The sequence below is a fragment of the Prionailurus viverrinus genome, chromosome E1 (assembly GCF_022837055.1).
Source record: "Prionailurus viverrinus isolate Anna chromosome E1, UM_Priviv_1.0, whole genome shotgun sequence".
Classification (NCBI taxonomy): domain Eukaryota; kingdom Metazoa; phylum Chordata; class Mammalia; order Carnivora; family Felidae; genus Prionailurus; species Prionailurus viverrinus.
The window spans coordinates 5,393,499-5,409,639 of record NC_062574.1 but is presented as its reverse complement, the minus strand read 5'-3'; the positions used below and the strand labels follow the sequence as shown (position 1 = coordinate 5,409,639).

The 16,141-nt window shown below is 56.4% G+C and overlaps 1 protein-coding gene across 3 annotated transcripts in view; it reads right to left on the bottom strand.

The window, feature by feature from the left end:
• The window catches only part of SHISA6 (shisa family member 6), a 275,499-nt gene extending 262,183 nt beyond the window's left edge, over nucleotides 1–13,316 (bottom strand). For all 3 annotated transcript variants that reach the window (XM_047834052.1, XM_047834054.1, XM_047834055.1), the window contains exon 1: nucleotides 12,670–13,316. In XM_047834052.1, the coding sequence (XP_047690008.1) occupies nucleotides 12,670–13,316 (647 nt within the window). The remainder of the gene's footprint in view (nucleotides 1–12,669) is intronic.
• Nucleotides 13,317–16,141: the final 2,825 nt, after the last annotated feature.

The window sequence follows — 16,141 nt, the reverse complement described above, 5'->3', positions numbered from 1 at the left end:
ATAAGGGGCTGGGTACAGTCTAGGCGCATCCCATCACATCCTGCATTAGACTACAACGCTGTCTCCTCAATCCAAACTGTGGTGCTGGAGACAGTGATGTACGAGCAGGCTCCTTGGGCAGAAATGGGCAATTGAGAAAGCACAGAAGCAGCAGAGACAGAGCTCACGGTCTCTTGGAAGTGACAAAGCCACTTGTCCAAAGTCCACCTCCAGGTTCCTAATAAACCCCGGTGCCCAGCTGCTCACCCTGTGGGAAGAGGAAATGAGGTGAACCTTTTGGGTCGTGGCAGGACTCTCCACTCCCAAAGCTGAAAAAGAGAGAGTTTCCAGATGTTAAAAACTCCGGGAAAGACAGGGGAAAAGAAACAAGAAGGGGAAATCAGCAGGCATTCCCAGAGGGAATTAAGAAGGGACTTTGAAGCAGCCTGAGGTCAAGCATCACGGATTCCAGCAGGCTAATCCCAATCGAGGAAATAGACATGGAAATTACAAAAAAAAAAAAAAAAAAAAAAAAAAAACGCTCTAAAGGAAATGCATTTTTACTGCTTCCCGGGGCCATTGCAGGATTACAAACTAGGCTGGGAAACAGAAACCGATCTTCAGACAGCTACATCATTGACTAGGTGAGAAAGATTTGTAATTAGCATGCCAATGGTCTACGGAAGAGCCTGCTGGAAAAATCTGTCCTTCCGCGTGGTGTATGGGCCCTGCACAATCTTCACCATTAATCAGTCTGTCGCAGGTTTTTGTCAGACAGAGGAAAGAACAACTTCGCCCAGGTCCGATTTGGATAATTTCTGAATCAGCAGAGTCTGAATCGATGCAGTTTAATGAAGTTAGAGCGGGATAAATTCAAGGAGGACGAGAGGGAGAGAGCAAAGGAAGCAAAGGAACCTCTCCCCCCCCCCCACCATCTTAACAGAAGTGTAGAGAGATCAAAAGAAGGAAAGAAGGAAGAAACAAGCAAGAGTGGACAAAGACACCCGCGGGAAGGAGAAGACACATTTTAATGATCAGACTTGAAAGAGGGAGAGAGACAGAAGCGACAGACCCGACTCTCTTCATGAACGCTTGAGGCTGGGAGAGGAGGTAGGCAAGAAAAACTGGCTGCTGATGATCGCAGAACAGAAAGGCGCTGTGATTTCCCACAGCATCAAGAGCCCCACCCCCACCCCACCCCCCCTCCCCCAAGCCTCTGGGGGATCATCCCCTGGCAACGATGGGAGGGAGTGAACTCCTCGGGACACAGTAGAAAGTCACAGAGTGTCAGCTGCCAGTCCGACAGGGTGGCTGGAATCCTGATTCACCCACCTGCCTCCCAGCGCCCGAGAGGTGGGTTTACAGGAGGCCCAGACATCAGGGTGACTGAGGACTGAGTTCCTGCCTGATGGGATCCAAGGCTGGTCTAGGAAAGTTCTCCTGGATTCTGCGTCCATTCCTGCCCTACCGAGGGATGACAGCAAGGGTCTGCATTTCCGAGGCCTCCAAATGGGAGGAGCTGATGGGCTCTGAAACACGCTCTCAGATGCCACTCAGCATCAACAGCCGCCCCTCCTCCTCCGGGGGGGGGGGCCCTCTCGGGTTCAAATCCCTCCTCCCTGGGGCAGCCAGACCGAAGGAAGCTGGAAAAGGGGACAGAGTGGAAAGCATACTTCCCAGAAGAGGACATTTGGCTAAGGGGGCCGCGAATATGTCCAGAGGACAGATGTCCTAAGTAATGAGACTTTAATGCCGGAGCTAATGGGAACAGTACACGAGACCAAATGCCAAAAAAGCAAGGAATAATGAGTGTTTGGGAAGCCGGCAGAGAGCACACACTCCTCTCCCAAACGCCAGGGAGCAGGGCCAACCTTGTAGCCACCCAGAGCCTGGCTGGAACTCGGCCTCCACGGTCTCGAGGTGGGGACAGCGGCTCTGGGCCAGGGTGATCAAGGCGTCTCCTGTTCCTGTGACCAGAAGTGGGTGGGGGCTGGGGGGGGGGGGGGTTACTGGAAACAGGGCTCAGGAACCCCCCCTCCCTGGGAGGGGGGACCTCACGCGAATGCCAAACTGCACAGGTGGTGGCATCCATGTTCATTTTCTAGAGAAATGGTTCCCACACCCACCTCAAGCAGGTAAGTGCCCCGGTCAGAGACCCTGTTCCAGAGCTGCAGGCCAGCCCCACCACCATGGCCACGACCAGGTCAACAGAAGTTTGGGAGGAAAGCCCGGGGCGCTGAGGGTTCCCCAGGATGCCTTCCTCTGAGCGAGCCTTTCAGGACAGAGGACCTGAGGTCACAAGAAACAGAGAAACACCTGGAAAGAATGAGGAATTAGGAAGCACGGCTAGGAAAACAGAAACGGGGGAAGGACAGGACCGGAGCGGGAAGCAGCAGTGAGCTGGCTGAAACTCTGTCTTGTGTGCACGGTGCTCTGGTTATAAATGGGGCAGGGAGGTGGGGGTGGGGGGCGGTGATAAATGGAGCTGTTTCTGAGCCGTATGTCTCAGTAATTAAAACTGGGAATGGCCCGAGGTCCATCATCTTGCCCCCAAATCATTTCTTCTCCCTAGTGCCCCTATTATTCCAGAGCTGGGACTCGTGCAGCATTGCCCCGGGGTTCTGCCAATACTGGAAAGGTCTGTTGTTGTTTTTTTGTTTTGTTTTGTGTTTTGTGTTTTGCTGTTGGTTCTCCATTGGAATTGGGGTGTGTGGCTTTGGGTTTTTTGTTCTCTGATTTTTTACATTTTCTTTGCATCGCCTTCGCTATCCTCGACCAATATAACCCATTCTTGAAAACAAGCCTTTGCACCGCACCCTGGTGGCCTTGTGCCCTGCAGGCAATGCAAGCGAGGCCACCAGCCCGGGTCTGCAGTACCCTGATCTGGGTGACCCGTTTACATCTGGGAAGATGAGAGCCAGCTGGCCCCCAAAGGAGATGGAGACTGGCACAGCTCTAGCCGTGCGACCTTGGACAAGTTACTAAGCCTCTTTGAGTTGATTTCCTCGTCTGTTCAATGGGCACCTATCGCCGGAGGGTGAAGGAAAGACGCACGGAGGCAGCTTAGGTCCAGTGCACAACAGGGTTCCAGACACAGAGCAAGCCCTGGGGACTGAGCACTCTCCCAAGAGTCTCCCTACCACCCCCCCATCCCCCGCTTCATCCACGTGACCTTGAGCCCTCAGCTAACCGAGGCCTCTGGCCCTCCTCGACACCAGCTCTCTGCAGGTGCACAGGTGACGGGCTCGTGTAGGCTTCTGGGCAACAAACCTCCCCACCATCCTGACCTTTGAGCCGAGGAAGCTGGCTCCCCAGCCACAGAGCAGGGCTGGCTCCTCCCAGGGTCCAAGAGTGCCCAGAGGCTTTGCCTCAGCCCACACAGCAGGAGGGCCACCTCACCGTCCCGCTAACTCCTGATGGAAACATCAGCCCACCCGCCGTACCACCACCACGGCGCGCCCCCCCCCCCGCCACCAAAAAACGCAAGAATCAGCCACAAACTGCCCCTGTGGCCCCTTGTCACCTGCCCCACCCTCGCTCCGCTTCTGTGACCAATCTCGCACAGTGACTGTACTCTTGGGGGACCTGGGGGCCCAGTAAACGCATGTCAGGAACCTACAGGCAATTCTCACGGGAAGCCCCACGTTCCCGTGCTTGCAAACATTTCTACCTCCTCGACGGCGGTCCGGCCCGGCGGGGACCTCACGCGAATGCCAAACTGCACAGGTGGTGACATCCACGTGCAGGAAAGGGAGAGCACTGAGAAGCCCGGCTCTGACCCCAAGCCGGGCCGCATGCATTCCGAGGAAACTGGGTCCCTGTACCCTCAGAATCAAATGAGGAATCTAAATTGAGCTATCTGACTACTATCTCTTGAAGAAATGTGGGACATTCTTTTTTTCTCTTTTTCTTTTTTTCCCCTCCCTTTCTGGGCAGTCATTTGAACTATTTCCTGCATATTCAACTCCTTTCTTTTTCCAGCTCCCGCGAGGTCTGCCCCGACACACCGATAAAACGCAGAGCTGAATGTCCTACGGCCGGGGAGGTGCGGCCCCTGAGAAGTGGCCGCCACTGAGAGCCGGGCTCTGACCTGCGGGCCCCACCACTCATCACCCGAGCGCCTCTCCTGGGCTCGGCCTCTGGAGACAGCTGATGTGGATCCTAGGACAGCGGGCCTCATTACTGGAGGCACTCTTTACTTCCGTCAATAACCAGTCGATCGCCGATTCTGCTCGTCGGCCTCCGCCCCGTGACTTAGCGCCTCTTACAAGAATCAGATCTTAGCCCAAGAGGATAAAAATGTGCCCCGTTACAGAGAGTCAAGATGACGTGCCATGGGCTCTGAAAACACTATGACAACACTGTCCGGGGGAGAGTCAGCGTGTGGCCTCCCAAGGTGACTGCTTAGAAGGGGGACACGTTTAGGAGAGGTACACAGAATCAGGCAAAGGCTCCAAACTGCAGGCCGCGGAGGTGAATTGCATGTAATGGTCAGACCCAAATTTCCAGCCTCGTTAGCCACGTCCCTGAAGCCCCTTCAGCCCCCTCACCTTGTATCCACCTCGCCCCTGTGGGATGGTGGCCCAGAGCTGAGAAGGGGCAAGGCCCACACCAGTGAATGCGTTTCTGAGGCCCACAGAGCTGTCTTGTATGCAGGGGGCCATCCCGGGAGACAAACCTGAAATCACACGCACCTGGGCCCCAGGGGGGGTTGCCTGGAGGTCTCCCGGTCTCTGGCAAAACCAAAACTTGTTGACCTGGTTAGAAGGCCGCGTCCCCACCCATCTCTGGGAGAGAGAGAAAGCGTTCAGACCGCACCTTCTGAATCACAGACGTCGGCCTCCGGTTTTACCTGATGGTCCACTGCCCCGGCTCACAACCTTCTGGCCTGCGGGGCATCTTCCTTCTTCGATGGTCTGCATTCCTTAGATCTTATCCAAGGAGTGTGCTTAGGTCAGGTTATTGCCCTTTACAAAGGGACGTGGGGAAAACTACAAGGCGACCGTGGAAGTGCGACGGAAATCATTTTAGGGGACCGTAAAATTGAATGAGGAGGGACCAAAGAAAGTCAGGGAAGCAAGAGAAGGGAGAAGGCCGTCGCTCACATCCCTAAGTATCGGGAAGTTATCCGGTGTTGACTCAGAAACAGGTGCGAAGCGTAAGACCGTAACAGGGTTTCCGAAACAGGTGCATAGCGTTAAGACAATAATAGACGTTCACTGCGCAAGACAAGGCTGAGAGGCAACCAGGCAAGAGAGTGGGCCCGGGACGCAGAGTGGCCCTCGGCTTCCAGGTCAAGCTCACCACCCCCAGCTGTTCCCCCCACCCCGGGGCACTGTGATCTGACCTCCCTGCGTGTCAGCTGCCTCACTTATAAAATCAGGACGTTAGGCTGCTGACTTGGCCTGCAAAAAAATTCAACGGTTCTGTAACGGACGACAAAATAATGGAAAGAAGGTTGAGCCCTGAGCAAACCAGGCAGGGGTTAGGGGCAATGACTCGTGCAGCTGACAACCCAGGGACAGGGACACCTGGACGGCTCAGCCCGCTGAGCGTGCGACTCTTGATTTCGGCTCAGGTCATGATCCCAGGGTTGTGGGATCGAGCCCCGGGTCGGGCACCGCACTGAGCCTGGAGCCTGCTTGGGATTTTCTTTCTCTTTCTCTTCCTCTGTCCCTCTCCCCTACACTAGCCCTCTCTCTCTCTCTCTCTCTCTCAAAAATAAAATAAAAAAATAATAATTTGTTAAGAAAATCCAAGTATGCTTCGAAGGGACACATGCGCCCCAATGTGCAGCACTATCAACGATAGCCAAAGTATGGAAAGAGCCCAAATGTCCATCGTTGGATGAATGGATAAAGAAAATGTGGTATATGTATACAATGGAGTAGTACTCGGCAGTCAAAAAGAATGAAATCTTGCCATTTGCAACTACGTGGATGGAACTGGAGGGTATTATGCTAAGCAAAATTAGAGAAAAACAAGTATCACATGACTTCACTCATATGAGGACTTTAAGAGACAAAACAGATGAACATAAGGGAAACAAAAATAATATAAAAACAGGGAGGGGGACAAAGCATAAGAGACTCATAAATATGGAGAATAAACTGAGGGTTACTGGAGGGGCTGTGGGAGGGGGGATGGGCTAAATGGGTAAGGGGCACTAAGGAATCTACTCCTGAAATCATTGTTGAGCCACATGCTAACTAATTTGGATGTGAATTAAAAAAAATAATAAAATAGGGGTGCCTGGGTGGCTCCAGTTGGTTACACGTCTGACTTCGGCTCAGGTCATGATCTCACGGTTTGTGAGTTCGAGCCCTGCATCAGGCTCTGTGCTCAGAGCCTGGAGCCTGCTTCCGATTCTGTGTCTCCCTCTCTCTCTGCCCCTTCCCCATTCATGCTCTGTCTCTCTCTGTCTCAAAAATAAATAAACATTTAAAAAAAATTTTTTTTAAATAAAAACAAAACAAAAAAAGTGCAGAATAAAACTAAAAAATTAATTAATTAATTTTTAAAAATCCACGTATAAATGGACCTACACAGTTCAAACCAGAGTCATTCAAGGGTCAACTATATTACCAGGCCTTTTCAGAATGTTTTGGTTTCACTTCTTTCTTTTTTAAATTTCTTTACTGCTTATTTACATTTGAGGGAGAGAGAAACAAAGCGCCAGCCGGGGAGGGGTAGAGAGAGAGGGAGACAGAATCCGAAGCGGGCTCCAGGCTCTGAGGTGTCAGCACAGAGCCCGACGCGGGGCTCAAACTCACGAACCGCGAGATCATGACCTGAGTGGAAGTTGGACACTCAACCGACTGAGCCACCCAGGCGCCCATGGTTTTACTTGTAGAGATAAAAAAGAACAAGAATGGACAGGCGCAATCTATCCTGAACGTGTATGAAATAAGCCTGTTCAAGGCCAAGGGACCAAGACCCTCTGAGGGTCTGCAGATAAACCAATCCCTCCTCCCGGTCTGCAGTACCTACTAGAAACACGAGGTCAGAAATGTGACTCGGAAAAACAATGGGCTGGTGTTTCCCAACATAGAGAAAGGGGGTGGGGGGATCACCGCAGAAGAAGATACTTCAAAGAACGAACTTAGGGGCGCCTGGGTGGCTCAGTAGGTTGAGCATCCGACTTTGGCTCAGGTCATGATCTCACAGTTCATGAGTTCGAGCCCCACATCAGGCTCTGCACTGACATTGTGGTGCCTGCTTCGAATTCTGTCTCCCTCTCTCTGCCCCTCACCCGCTCGCACTGTTTGCCTCTCAAAAATAAAATAAACTTAAAAAAAAATTTTTTTTTAATGAATTCAACGTAGACCCTAATATAGTCCTCCAGAACCACCCCCCCACCCATCGCCACAGGATGGAACAAACCACACCTGAATTCACAATTTAAAAAGCAGATTATGCGGGGACTCAGTAGCCAGTGGCTGGCTGCTCTCTCAGCGTGTGGTGGGGATTCTAACTCACTAAGGAAGAGGAGCCAGAAAGTTAAGATCTAAAGGCAATCAATCCTGCCAGGCCCTGGAGACATCAGGCAGTGCAGGGGGAGGAAGGAGGAAGCTTCCTTTGGTGTGGTTCCCTTCTATTCCGTATCCTTCGTGGGCATGTCTGCCTGGGGCTGGTGAATTAACCTCTTTCCATCAGCACACTTTTTCAGCTGTCTGAACCACTGCTTCCTGCACAATGGATCTGAATCAACTGCACAGTCGATCTGATCTCTCATTAAAACAGGCTGAAAACAGTGAAACGGACTTTTTCCTCTACCTGTGTCTTGGCAGCCTAGCACTGTGGGTAGGCTCTTCCCAAGGAATGTGCTCAGAGCCTGGGGTGCGGCTGTGGGTGGGGAAGGGGGACCGATGTGCACGCCTCCTGGGCTGGGGCGGGGGGGCGGGGGGGGGTGGGCGCCGGAGAGGGCAAAAGACAGCCAGCAACATGCCAGGCGGAACCCTCAAAGTGCTGGGTTTTTGAAAAGTAGTTGCGTGGCAGACAGGTTAAAATCAAGAATGAACTGGGGCATCTGGGTGGCTCAGCCGGTTGAGCATCTGACTTCTGCTCGGGTCATGATCTCAAGAGTTCATGGGTTCGGGCCCCTCGACAGGCCCCGTGCTGACAGCTCGGAGCCTGGAGCCTGCTTCGGGTTCTGTGTCTGCCTCTCTCTCTGCCCCTCCCCTGCTCATGCTCTGTCTCTCTCTGTCTCTCAAAGGTAAATAAACATTGAAAGAAAAAAATTAAAATAAAGAAACATTAAAAAAAATTTTTTTTTAAGAATGAGTTCTGCTGGCCTCATGTGTCCAAGGTCACACACACCTTAGAGGCTTATACGTTCTGTGGTTATAAACAGAGCTGGCCCCCAGCAGGTGAGTGGGACTTGTCCGTGGAAGAAGGAATACACGTTGTGTCCACTTCTCACCCCATTACCTTCCCTAAACCCTCTTCCATGAGCCTTCCTGAACCCTTCCCCAATTTCACTGCTTTCCCCCCGCAGAAACAGAAAACATTAAAGGGGGGCCTTCCATCCAAGGCAAGATTTTCTTTCTCCTGTCCTTGCAACTGCTCTGTTTGAAGTAAAACATAATAAAATAAAAAAGTTGACTCTCTGTTTAGATCGACTCGTTAGAATGAGCTCACAGTGCTTCCAAAAATGGGGGTGTTTGGGGGGGTGCTCTGACAATTCATGGCCCGGGAACCTACGAAGAGAACCTCACGAAATCAGCCAGCAAAGGGGTCCTGCTATTACAGTTACCGGGTCTGTGCACACAGAACAGACCTCTTTGGGTTTGTAATTAATTTGTAATTAATTTCTAGAGAGAGAAAAGGGGGAACAAAGGGTTCCCTGGCTTCTTCTAGAAACAACCAGAGGAGTCCAAAGACACAGGACCCTCCCGACGGCTGTAGGGTCACCTCCTGTCGCTTTTCCTTTCTCCTGGTAACATCTGCTCAGGTTCTTTGGCCCGCAACCCTGAGCACAACCCCCCCCCCAACCCCAAACTCCTCCACCCCCGTACAGCGGGGGGACCCAGGGCAGGTCTGGGTCCACCACCTTGAACTAGGTCACCCAAATGGCTTCAGACCTCATCTGCTAAGTAGCCATTAAAGCTATGGTTCTTCCCTTGGAGATTCTCACGTCGAGGACGCTAATGAATCAACTCTGGGGGAGGAGGAAGAAACAGGTTTGCATGTGAGATGCTCAGACAGGGCCGGCTGCTGGGTCAAAGCCGTGCCTCGGGCGGGCAGCCCTCACTGAGCAAAGAGCCCCAGGAACCAGGAAGCGATGCAGAGACCGCTCAAGAAGCATTCAAATCGGTGCCTGAGGTTTTACCAGCTCGAGCCTCAGCCCGGGGAAGGTGAACAGGGGAAGGCGAGGTAGAGATCCGGGTGGGAAACAGGCTTCCGGCCGGGAAAGGTGGGCACCCGGCATCCGGTGGCTCCCCAGATCCAAAGCACAGCTCTGCCTTTGATCCCTCTGGCCGTCACTTTCTCCCTGGGGCCCAGCTGAGTGTGACTTTGCTCATCTATCAGAATCACCGGAGAGCTGAGAGTTTCCCCTACAGACGCTGACTTCCACAGAAACAGGATGGCCAGGTCTAATCACTTCTGGAAAAGACTAAATCTGCTTTTCCCCTTGGGGGCCGGAGCAGTGAAAGCAAGCCCTGTTCTGAGGAATGTGTACCCAGGGCAGGCGGAGGGCTGGCCAGCCCAGGGCCACCAGGAGGAGGCAGATGGCTGATCTCAGGGCTGCAGCCTCCCTTCTCTCCTCCCTCTCACCCCTTCCGACCCTGCCACCAACACCCCTTTCAAGGAGGCGGTTCTCCTCCTTGGGCCCCAGCCCCTGCCGGCCCAGCTAGCCATCTACCAGAGAGAGGATCAGGCCCTGGAATAAATTCTTTGCCTTTTTCAGAAACGGAAACGTCTCTGCTGAACTATTTCAAGGCACATGGAACCAGACACACGTCCCGCTTCCTCCGCTGACCTCTGAAGAGTGAGCCTCCTTCCTCCTCCCGGCTCTGCCCTGGGGGGAAAACTCACTATGGTGGGGATATTGGTCTCTTCCCTTTTCCCTACCCTGGTTCCCAACAAGACCAGCTGCGTGAAAAACTCCCCAGGATGGCAAGCGGTGACCTCTTAAAGTGTGAGCAAAGTGAAGCAACTCATGGGAACACACCCAGGAGTCGGGGAGGAGCAATCTTCAATGTGCACACTCACCCTGACACGCTTGGTGGGGGGGGGCGGGGGGAGGGGCAGGGGGCGGAGATGGGATGCTGTTGTGCCTGAGTCACCCAGGGCCAGACACGGAGTTTCCCCCCCGCTGCCCAAGGTCACTCATGGAATGTCCTCGATGAGTAGCTCATCCGTCCCCTTCCCCCAAACACAGAGACAGGCATCATCCCCTACTTAACAAGCATCAGTATGGTGGTTTCCAAAGCCTTGAGCAGGCAACATTGCAGCTGCTGGAAGAGGTGCTGTGAACTGAATAAAATCAGGAGGTGAATTTGAGGCAGAAACGTCCCCTATTTACATAATGGTCTGAGGCTGAATTCAGCTCCCTTACCCTGGTCACCTGCCTTCCCCGACCCCAGAGACAAACTGCTCTAATCGCATCACCAGTCACAGGGCCATCCACCCACACACAGACCAGCACCCTAGTTTGGGGTTGGGGAAGGGGGTCGGTGGGATGGGGAGGGGAAAAATCACCGAGAGGGACAGGGACATCTCCAGGGTCACAGGCCTGGAGAACACAGGCCAGCGCCAGCATCCAAAGGCCGTCAGCATCCTCCCAGGTCATGATGACTCAATTCAGGTCATCAAGGGCAGGGCAGGGGAAGGCTCCGTCTAAGAGAGCACAGAACAAAGGCTCAGAGAAGAAAGAAACCCAAAGAAAGGTCTGTGGGCACCAGCCAGCAGGAGGCCACAGCCATAGTGGGAAGGCAGCGTGAGAGGCCAGGAGCCCAGGAGAAAGGTGAAGAGGCCTGAAGGCACAGAGAGGGGGACGATTTGGACCAGGACCACCTGCTTCACAGGCAATTCCTTCTCTGCTTTCCAAGAGGAGCCAAGAGCGAGAATCCAAAGGGGACACCGGCTGACTACACATCATTGTCTCAATCCCTCCATCAGCCCCCAGGACCAGCCAGGCACAGACTCACTACCTGGAAGAGAAGATGGGGGGCAATGGGGGGGTCAGTGGCACCTTGGGGTGACGAGTGAAGATTACGAACGGTTTTGGAAGCACCCAGTCCTGACACCCAAGAATGTCACTGTGTAAGTACCCAAACTTCGTGCGTCTGACTCCATAAAACCTGCCAGGGAACATCATCTTTTCTCAACAGCTTTAAAGGAAGAAAAAAAAAAAAATCATGCCCAGAAATTTCTATCCTCCTTTCTTTCTCTTCATCAAGGTACCGATGATTTACGTCCACAGCAGCAAGGGAAGGAGGTTTCCAGGCCAGAAGGATAACCAGCAGAGCGTAGAGATGAGCTTCAGGTATATGGCTCAGGGTGGGGACCGGCTAGGCAAACTCACAAACAGGACGGGTCAGCGGGAGGGGGGTCCCAGTTACCAGCCGGTGCCCGCACCATGTGCCAAAACCAGAGGCAGGTCCTGGGGCACGGTTTGTTTCCCCGAAAGACTCTGCTGAACCAAGTCTGGTCATTCATTCATCACCACCACCAGGGGACTAGAAACAGAGCTAACTCTGCCTCCCCTGGGTGCATCGGTCCCCGAGCGGTGAAGACAGTCTGGTTTCCCCGTTCTTTGGGCTCCGACCTCCCTAAGGACTCACTGGGGGCTAGGGTGGTGGGGTGGGAGGCAGTCAGGGTAGGACCAGGCACTAGCATATTCTGTGCTCTTGGCGTAAGTTTTGGTAGGAGGCTTCCCCCACCGCCCCCCTAACGTAAGCTGGAAACGCTGCCCACCAGGTTTAGCACAGCAAGAATGTTCACTCGGAGAGTTCTGCCTACAGGGTTTGAAAGAACAAGTCCTCCAATCTCCGCAAGAAAACGAGCATCCCATTTGGGCAGGATGTAATGAAGAGAGACCATCTGCCCTTGGTCCACTCGGAACGGATAGATAGACCTTTACCCCTTCTCACCCGGGGGGGAAAACATCCTTTCCGGATCACCCCCAGCTCTCACACCCAGAGAACATGCGATTTATACTAAATCGCTTGGTACTCTCTCTCCTGTCAGCTGCCGGCATTGTTCAGAACCCTAGACTGAAAGACGCTGTGCTGGTTCCACTCAGAAAACCGAACGCAAGAGAAACCTATGCCAAAGTGCCCACTTGCCTGGAAAACTGAACCCTGGACCGCCACCGCCACCCCCTTCCCCCAGTCCCGCCCGGCCATCCAGAATTCTACAATTGGTAAAATTCTTATACTCCAACTCCACGAGTTCCACAGCTCCTTACTCTGCCCCTGCCACCAAAGCATGCGTTCTGGGATCTGCAGAAATGGTGAAAAAAGGAAAGAGGGCTGTGATTTATCGCATGTCAGGGGAGCAAGGGAGAAAGAAGCTGGGTTTCGGAGAGCCAGAGAGCTGTGGTGGTGACGACGCCGCCGCCGCCGCCGCCACCGCCGCGGCCGAGGGTGAATGAAGAAGGGCCGGGCCGGGCCGGGGGGGACGCGCGACAGGAGGGAGGGGCGAGGCGAGGCGGCGGGAGGCTCGGGGAGCGGGACCTCTCACCTGTGGATGTTCATCTCCCGCGGAGGGCGGTGGGCCTTGTCGTAGGACACCTTGGCGAAGACGCCGGCCACGATGACGAAGGCGATGACCCCGCAGGTGATGTACACGGTGAAGTTGGTCCTGTCCTTCTCCGGGTCGTACTTGTTCTCGGGCCCCGGCGACACCACCTTGGTGCTGGGCGTCTGCACCCACACCGGGCTCTGGTAGTTGGTGCACTGGCGCTGGTCCAGCTTCTCGTGGCGCTTCTTGCAGCAAAAGCGGTAGTAGCAGGTGCCGCAGCAGTACAGGTACCCGCTCTCGCTGTTGTTGCACTCGAACTCCTTGTCGTACTGGCCGCTCACGTCGTAGTAGCCCCAGCACGTCTCGTAGGTGACGGCCGCGCTGGCCGCCGCCACCGCCGCCGCGGGCTGCCCCCGCCGGCTCCCCGCCTCGGGGCCGCCGGGCGCCCGGGCGGTGCCGTTCAGCTCCCGGCCGCCCCGGGCCAGGGCGCCCCCGGGCCGCCGGCCCCCGACGGCAGCGGCGCCGGCGCTCAGGGTCCGGTTGGCGGCGCGGCCGCGGGCGGCGCGGGCGCCGGGCAGCAGGTGCAGGGACTCCAGCGAGAGCAGCAGCAGCAGCAGCAGCAGCAGCAGGAGGCGCCGCAGCGCCATGGCGGGTTCGGGCGGGAGGGCGCGCGGGCGGGCTTCCGCGGCAGGCCGCTCCCGGCCGCCGGGCTCCGAGGGCGGCGGCGCGGGCGTTCAGCGGCGCCGGGGCGATGGCGCCATCGGGGCGCGGGCGGCGGCGGCGGCGGCGGCGGCGGCGGCGCGCGGTGCGCACGGACCGGCCCGGCGCTGGCTGCTCGGGCGCTCACGCTGCGCGCCGGCTCCGCGCTCCCCCTGCGGGCTCGGCGCGCCTCCCGGGCAGCCCCATCCCCCGCCGGCGGCGGCGGCGGCGGCGGCGGCGCGGCTCAGGCGGGACCTGAAGCGCGGCTCCGGGCGGCGGCGGCGGCGGCGGCGGCGGCGGCGGCGGCGGCGGCGTGGTCCCGTCCGGGCGGGTCCTGCGGGACAAGACGGGGAGCCGGTCACGGGGCGGGGCGGGGGGCGGGGAGGGAGCGCGCCGCCCTCGACGAGCCGGGCTCGGGGCCGGAGGGGCGCGGAGCCCGCGCGGCGAGACGGGGGGCCCGGCGGCCCTGCGCGCCGGCCACCGAGGGCGCACGGGCCGCCGGCCCCGCAGCGCGCTCCCGCCGCGGGCTGGCTCCCCGGGACGGAGCGGGCTGCGGCGGGGGGCGCGCGGCGGCCGGCCCTCACTCACTCACCATGCCCGGCTGCGACTGCAGAGGCGGCGGCGGCGGCGGCGGCGGCGGGAGGGAGCGCAGCGGCCGGAGCGCGTGCGGGAGGGAGCGAGGGAGACACACGCACTCACACACCCGCACACGCGGGAGCGCCGCGAGGGGAGGGGAGGGGAGGGGAAGGGAAGGCGGCCGCTCACCGCCGCCCACGTTTACACGCCTGGGGGGGGGCGGCTCCTCTTCGCCGCTCCCCACTCTCGGCGGCACTTGAAGCTCCGCGTCACCGAAGCCCAGGACTCCCGTTATTGGAAACGGCGAGCCTGGAGGCGGAGAGGGGGCCGGGAGCGGGGCGGGAGCGTCCCTTCCGGAGCCGGCCCCGCGGCTGGGCCAGACCTCCGCCGCCTTTGCCCCGCGCCGCCCTGGGCGCGGGTCCCACCTTCCCCGAGTCCCGCTCGGGGACACGGGGATCTGCAAGCCTTTGCCTCTCCCTAGTGGCGACGCTCGCAGCGGCGGGAGGAGGCCAAACCCATTGCTACAGGTCCCTAAACTGAGGCCAGGGGTCAAGTGGCTTGTCTGAGGTGGTGGGGCTGCCTGTGAGCGGGGCCTGCGGTCTCTCGCCCTGAGTCACTCTCCTGCCCCCCCCCTCCTAGGACCCCAACCGCAACCCTAACACGGGCGCAAGCCGCCCCCCGGCGCTGGGTGGCACCTTTTATTGCCTCTTTCAAGGACTTTTTCCAGAGCGTTGAGGCGGAGTTGGAAGAAGCTGCCTGAGCCTCTTAAGACTCAGCTTTGAAATGCATCTGCTGTAGGTGAGGGGGGGGGGGGGCGGAGAGAGAAGTGTTCCTGTGTGATTGCCCATGGGATCTGTGGAGAGGAGTCCCGGGTCCAAGTCGAAGCCTTGAGGCCACCTCAAGAGGGAGTCATAATCATCATCTTTGGCGTGTGTCCATGGAGGAGATGGAGGAAATGAGAACAAAAAGCAGCGGCCACTGCCAGGATTCTGCCTGTGTGTCCCGACCTTTTGTGCAAGTGCCGGGGTGGCTTAGGTTGAAGGCAGGGGCCGTTGTCAAGAGCGTGGGCCGTAGAGATTGTGGGAAGGCTGTTAGGTCGGGCTCCTGCGTGATCCGAACTGAGGATCCCCCGTGCCAGAAAGGCAGAGAACCGCTCCTTGGAACTCCAGAATGGATGAATGGGAGAGCTGGAGCCCGGATTCCACGGCACCAGGGGCGGATTCTGGGATGCCCCTCCCTCCCTCTTTCTGTGCACTTGCCCCCACGCCGTTCCCTCCACCCCATTCCCTCCACTGCAGAACCCTCCAGAGCTATTGGTGGGTTCCGCTCCAGGGGAGGACACTGTCAGATTGACCCAATCGCTGGATGTCTTAAGTCGACCGGAGTAAGGACCAGGGCACAGAAGAGCAATCTGGAAGCTGTTCTCCTGATGCACGTAAAAGTTGACGAAGGGCTGAAGTCGATTATTGGTAGTCGATGCCCAGGGTGAAGACAAGGGCTTCAAGCTCCAGAGAGCAGACAAGAAAAGATATACATTTGGAAATCATAAGAACATATTCTTGACTTTTAGACTATGTGCAATTTTTTTTATTTTTTAAAAAAGATTTTTTTTTAATTTTTTTTTTCAACGTTTATTTATTTTTGGGACAGAGAAAGACAGAGCATGAACGGGGGAGGGGCAGAGAGAGAGGGAGACACAGAATCGGAAACAGGCTCCAGGCTCTGAGCCATCAGCCCAGAGCCTGACGTGGGGCTCGAACTCCCGGACCGCGAGATCGTGACCTGGCTGAAGTCGGACGCTTAACCGACTGCGCCACCCAGGCGCCCCAAAAAAGATTTTTTTTTAATGTTTGTTTATTTTTGAGACAGAGAAAGACAGAGCATGAACGGGGGAGGGGCAGACAGAGAGGGAGACACAGAATCGGAAGTGGGCTCCAGGCTCTGAGCCATCAGCCCAGAGCCTGACGCGGGGCTCGAACTCACCGCGAGATCGTGACCTGAGCCACCCAGGCGCCCCGACTATGTGCAATTTTTAAGTCACTTACTTCCTTTCCTCTCCCCTGAGCTTTCGCGGCCACCTCCCCGCCCCTTCTTTATTCCAGAATTGCCTACCCCACGTCTGGAAGCAACCTAGCAATGGGTTAGAAGTGTATCTTCCTCATGTAGAACTTTAATAAGATTTGATTGGTGGTGCTGA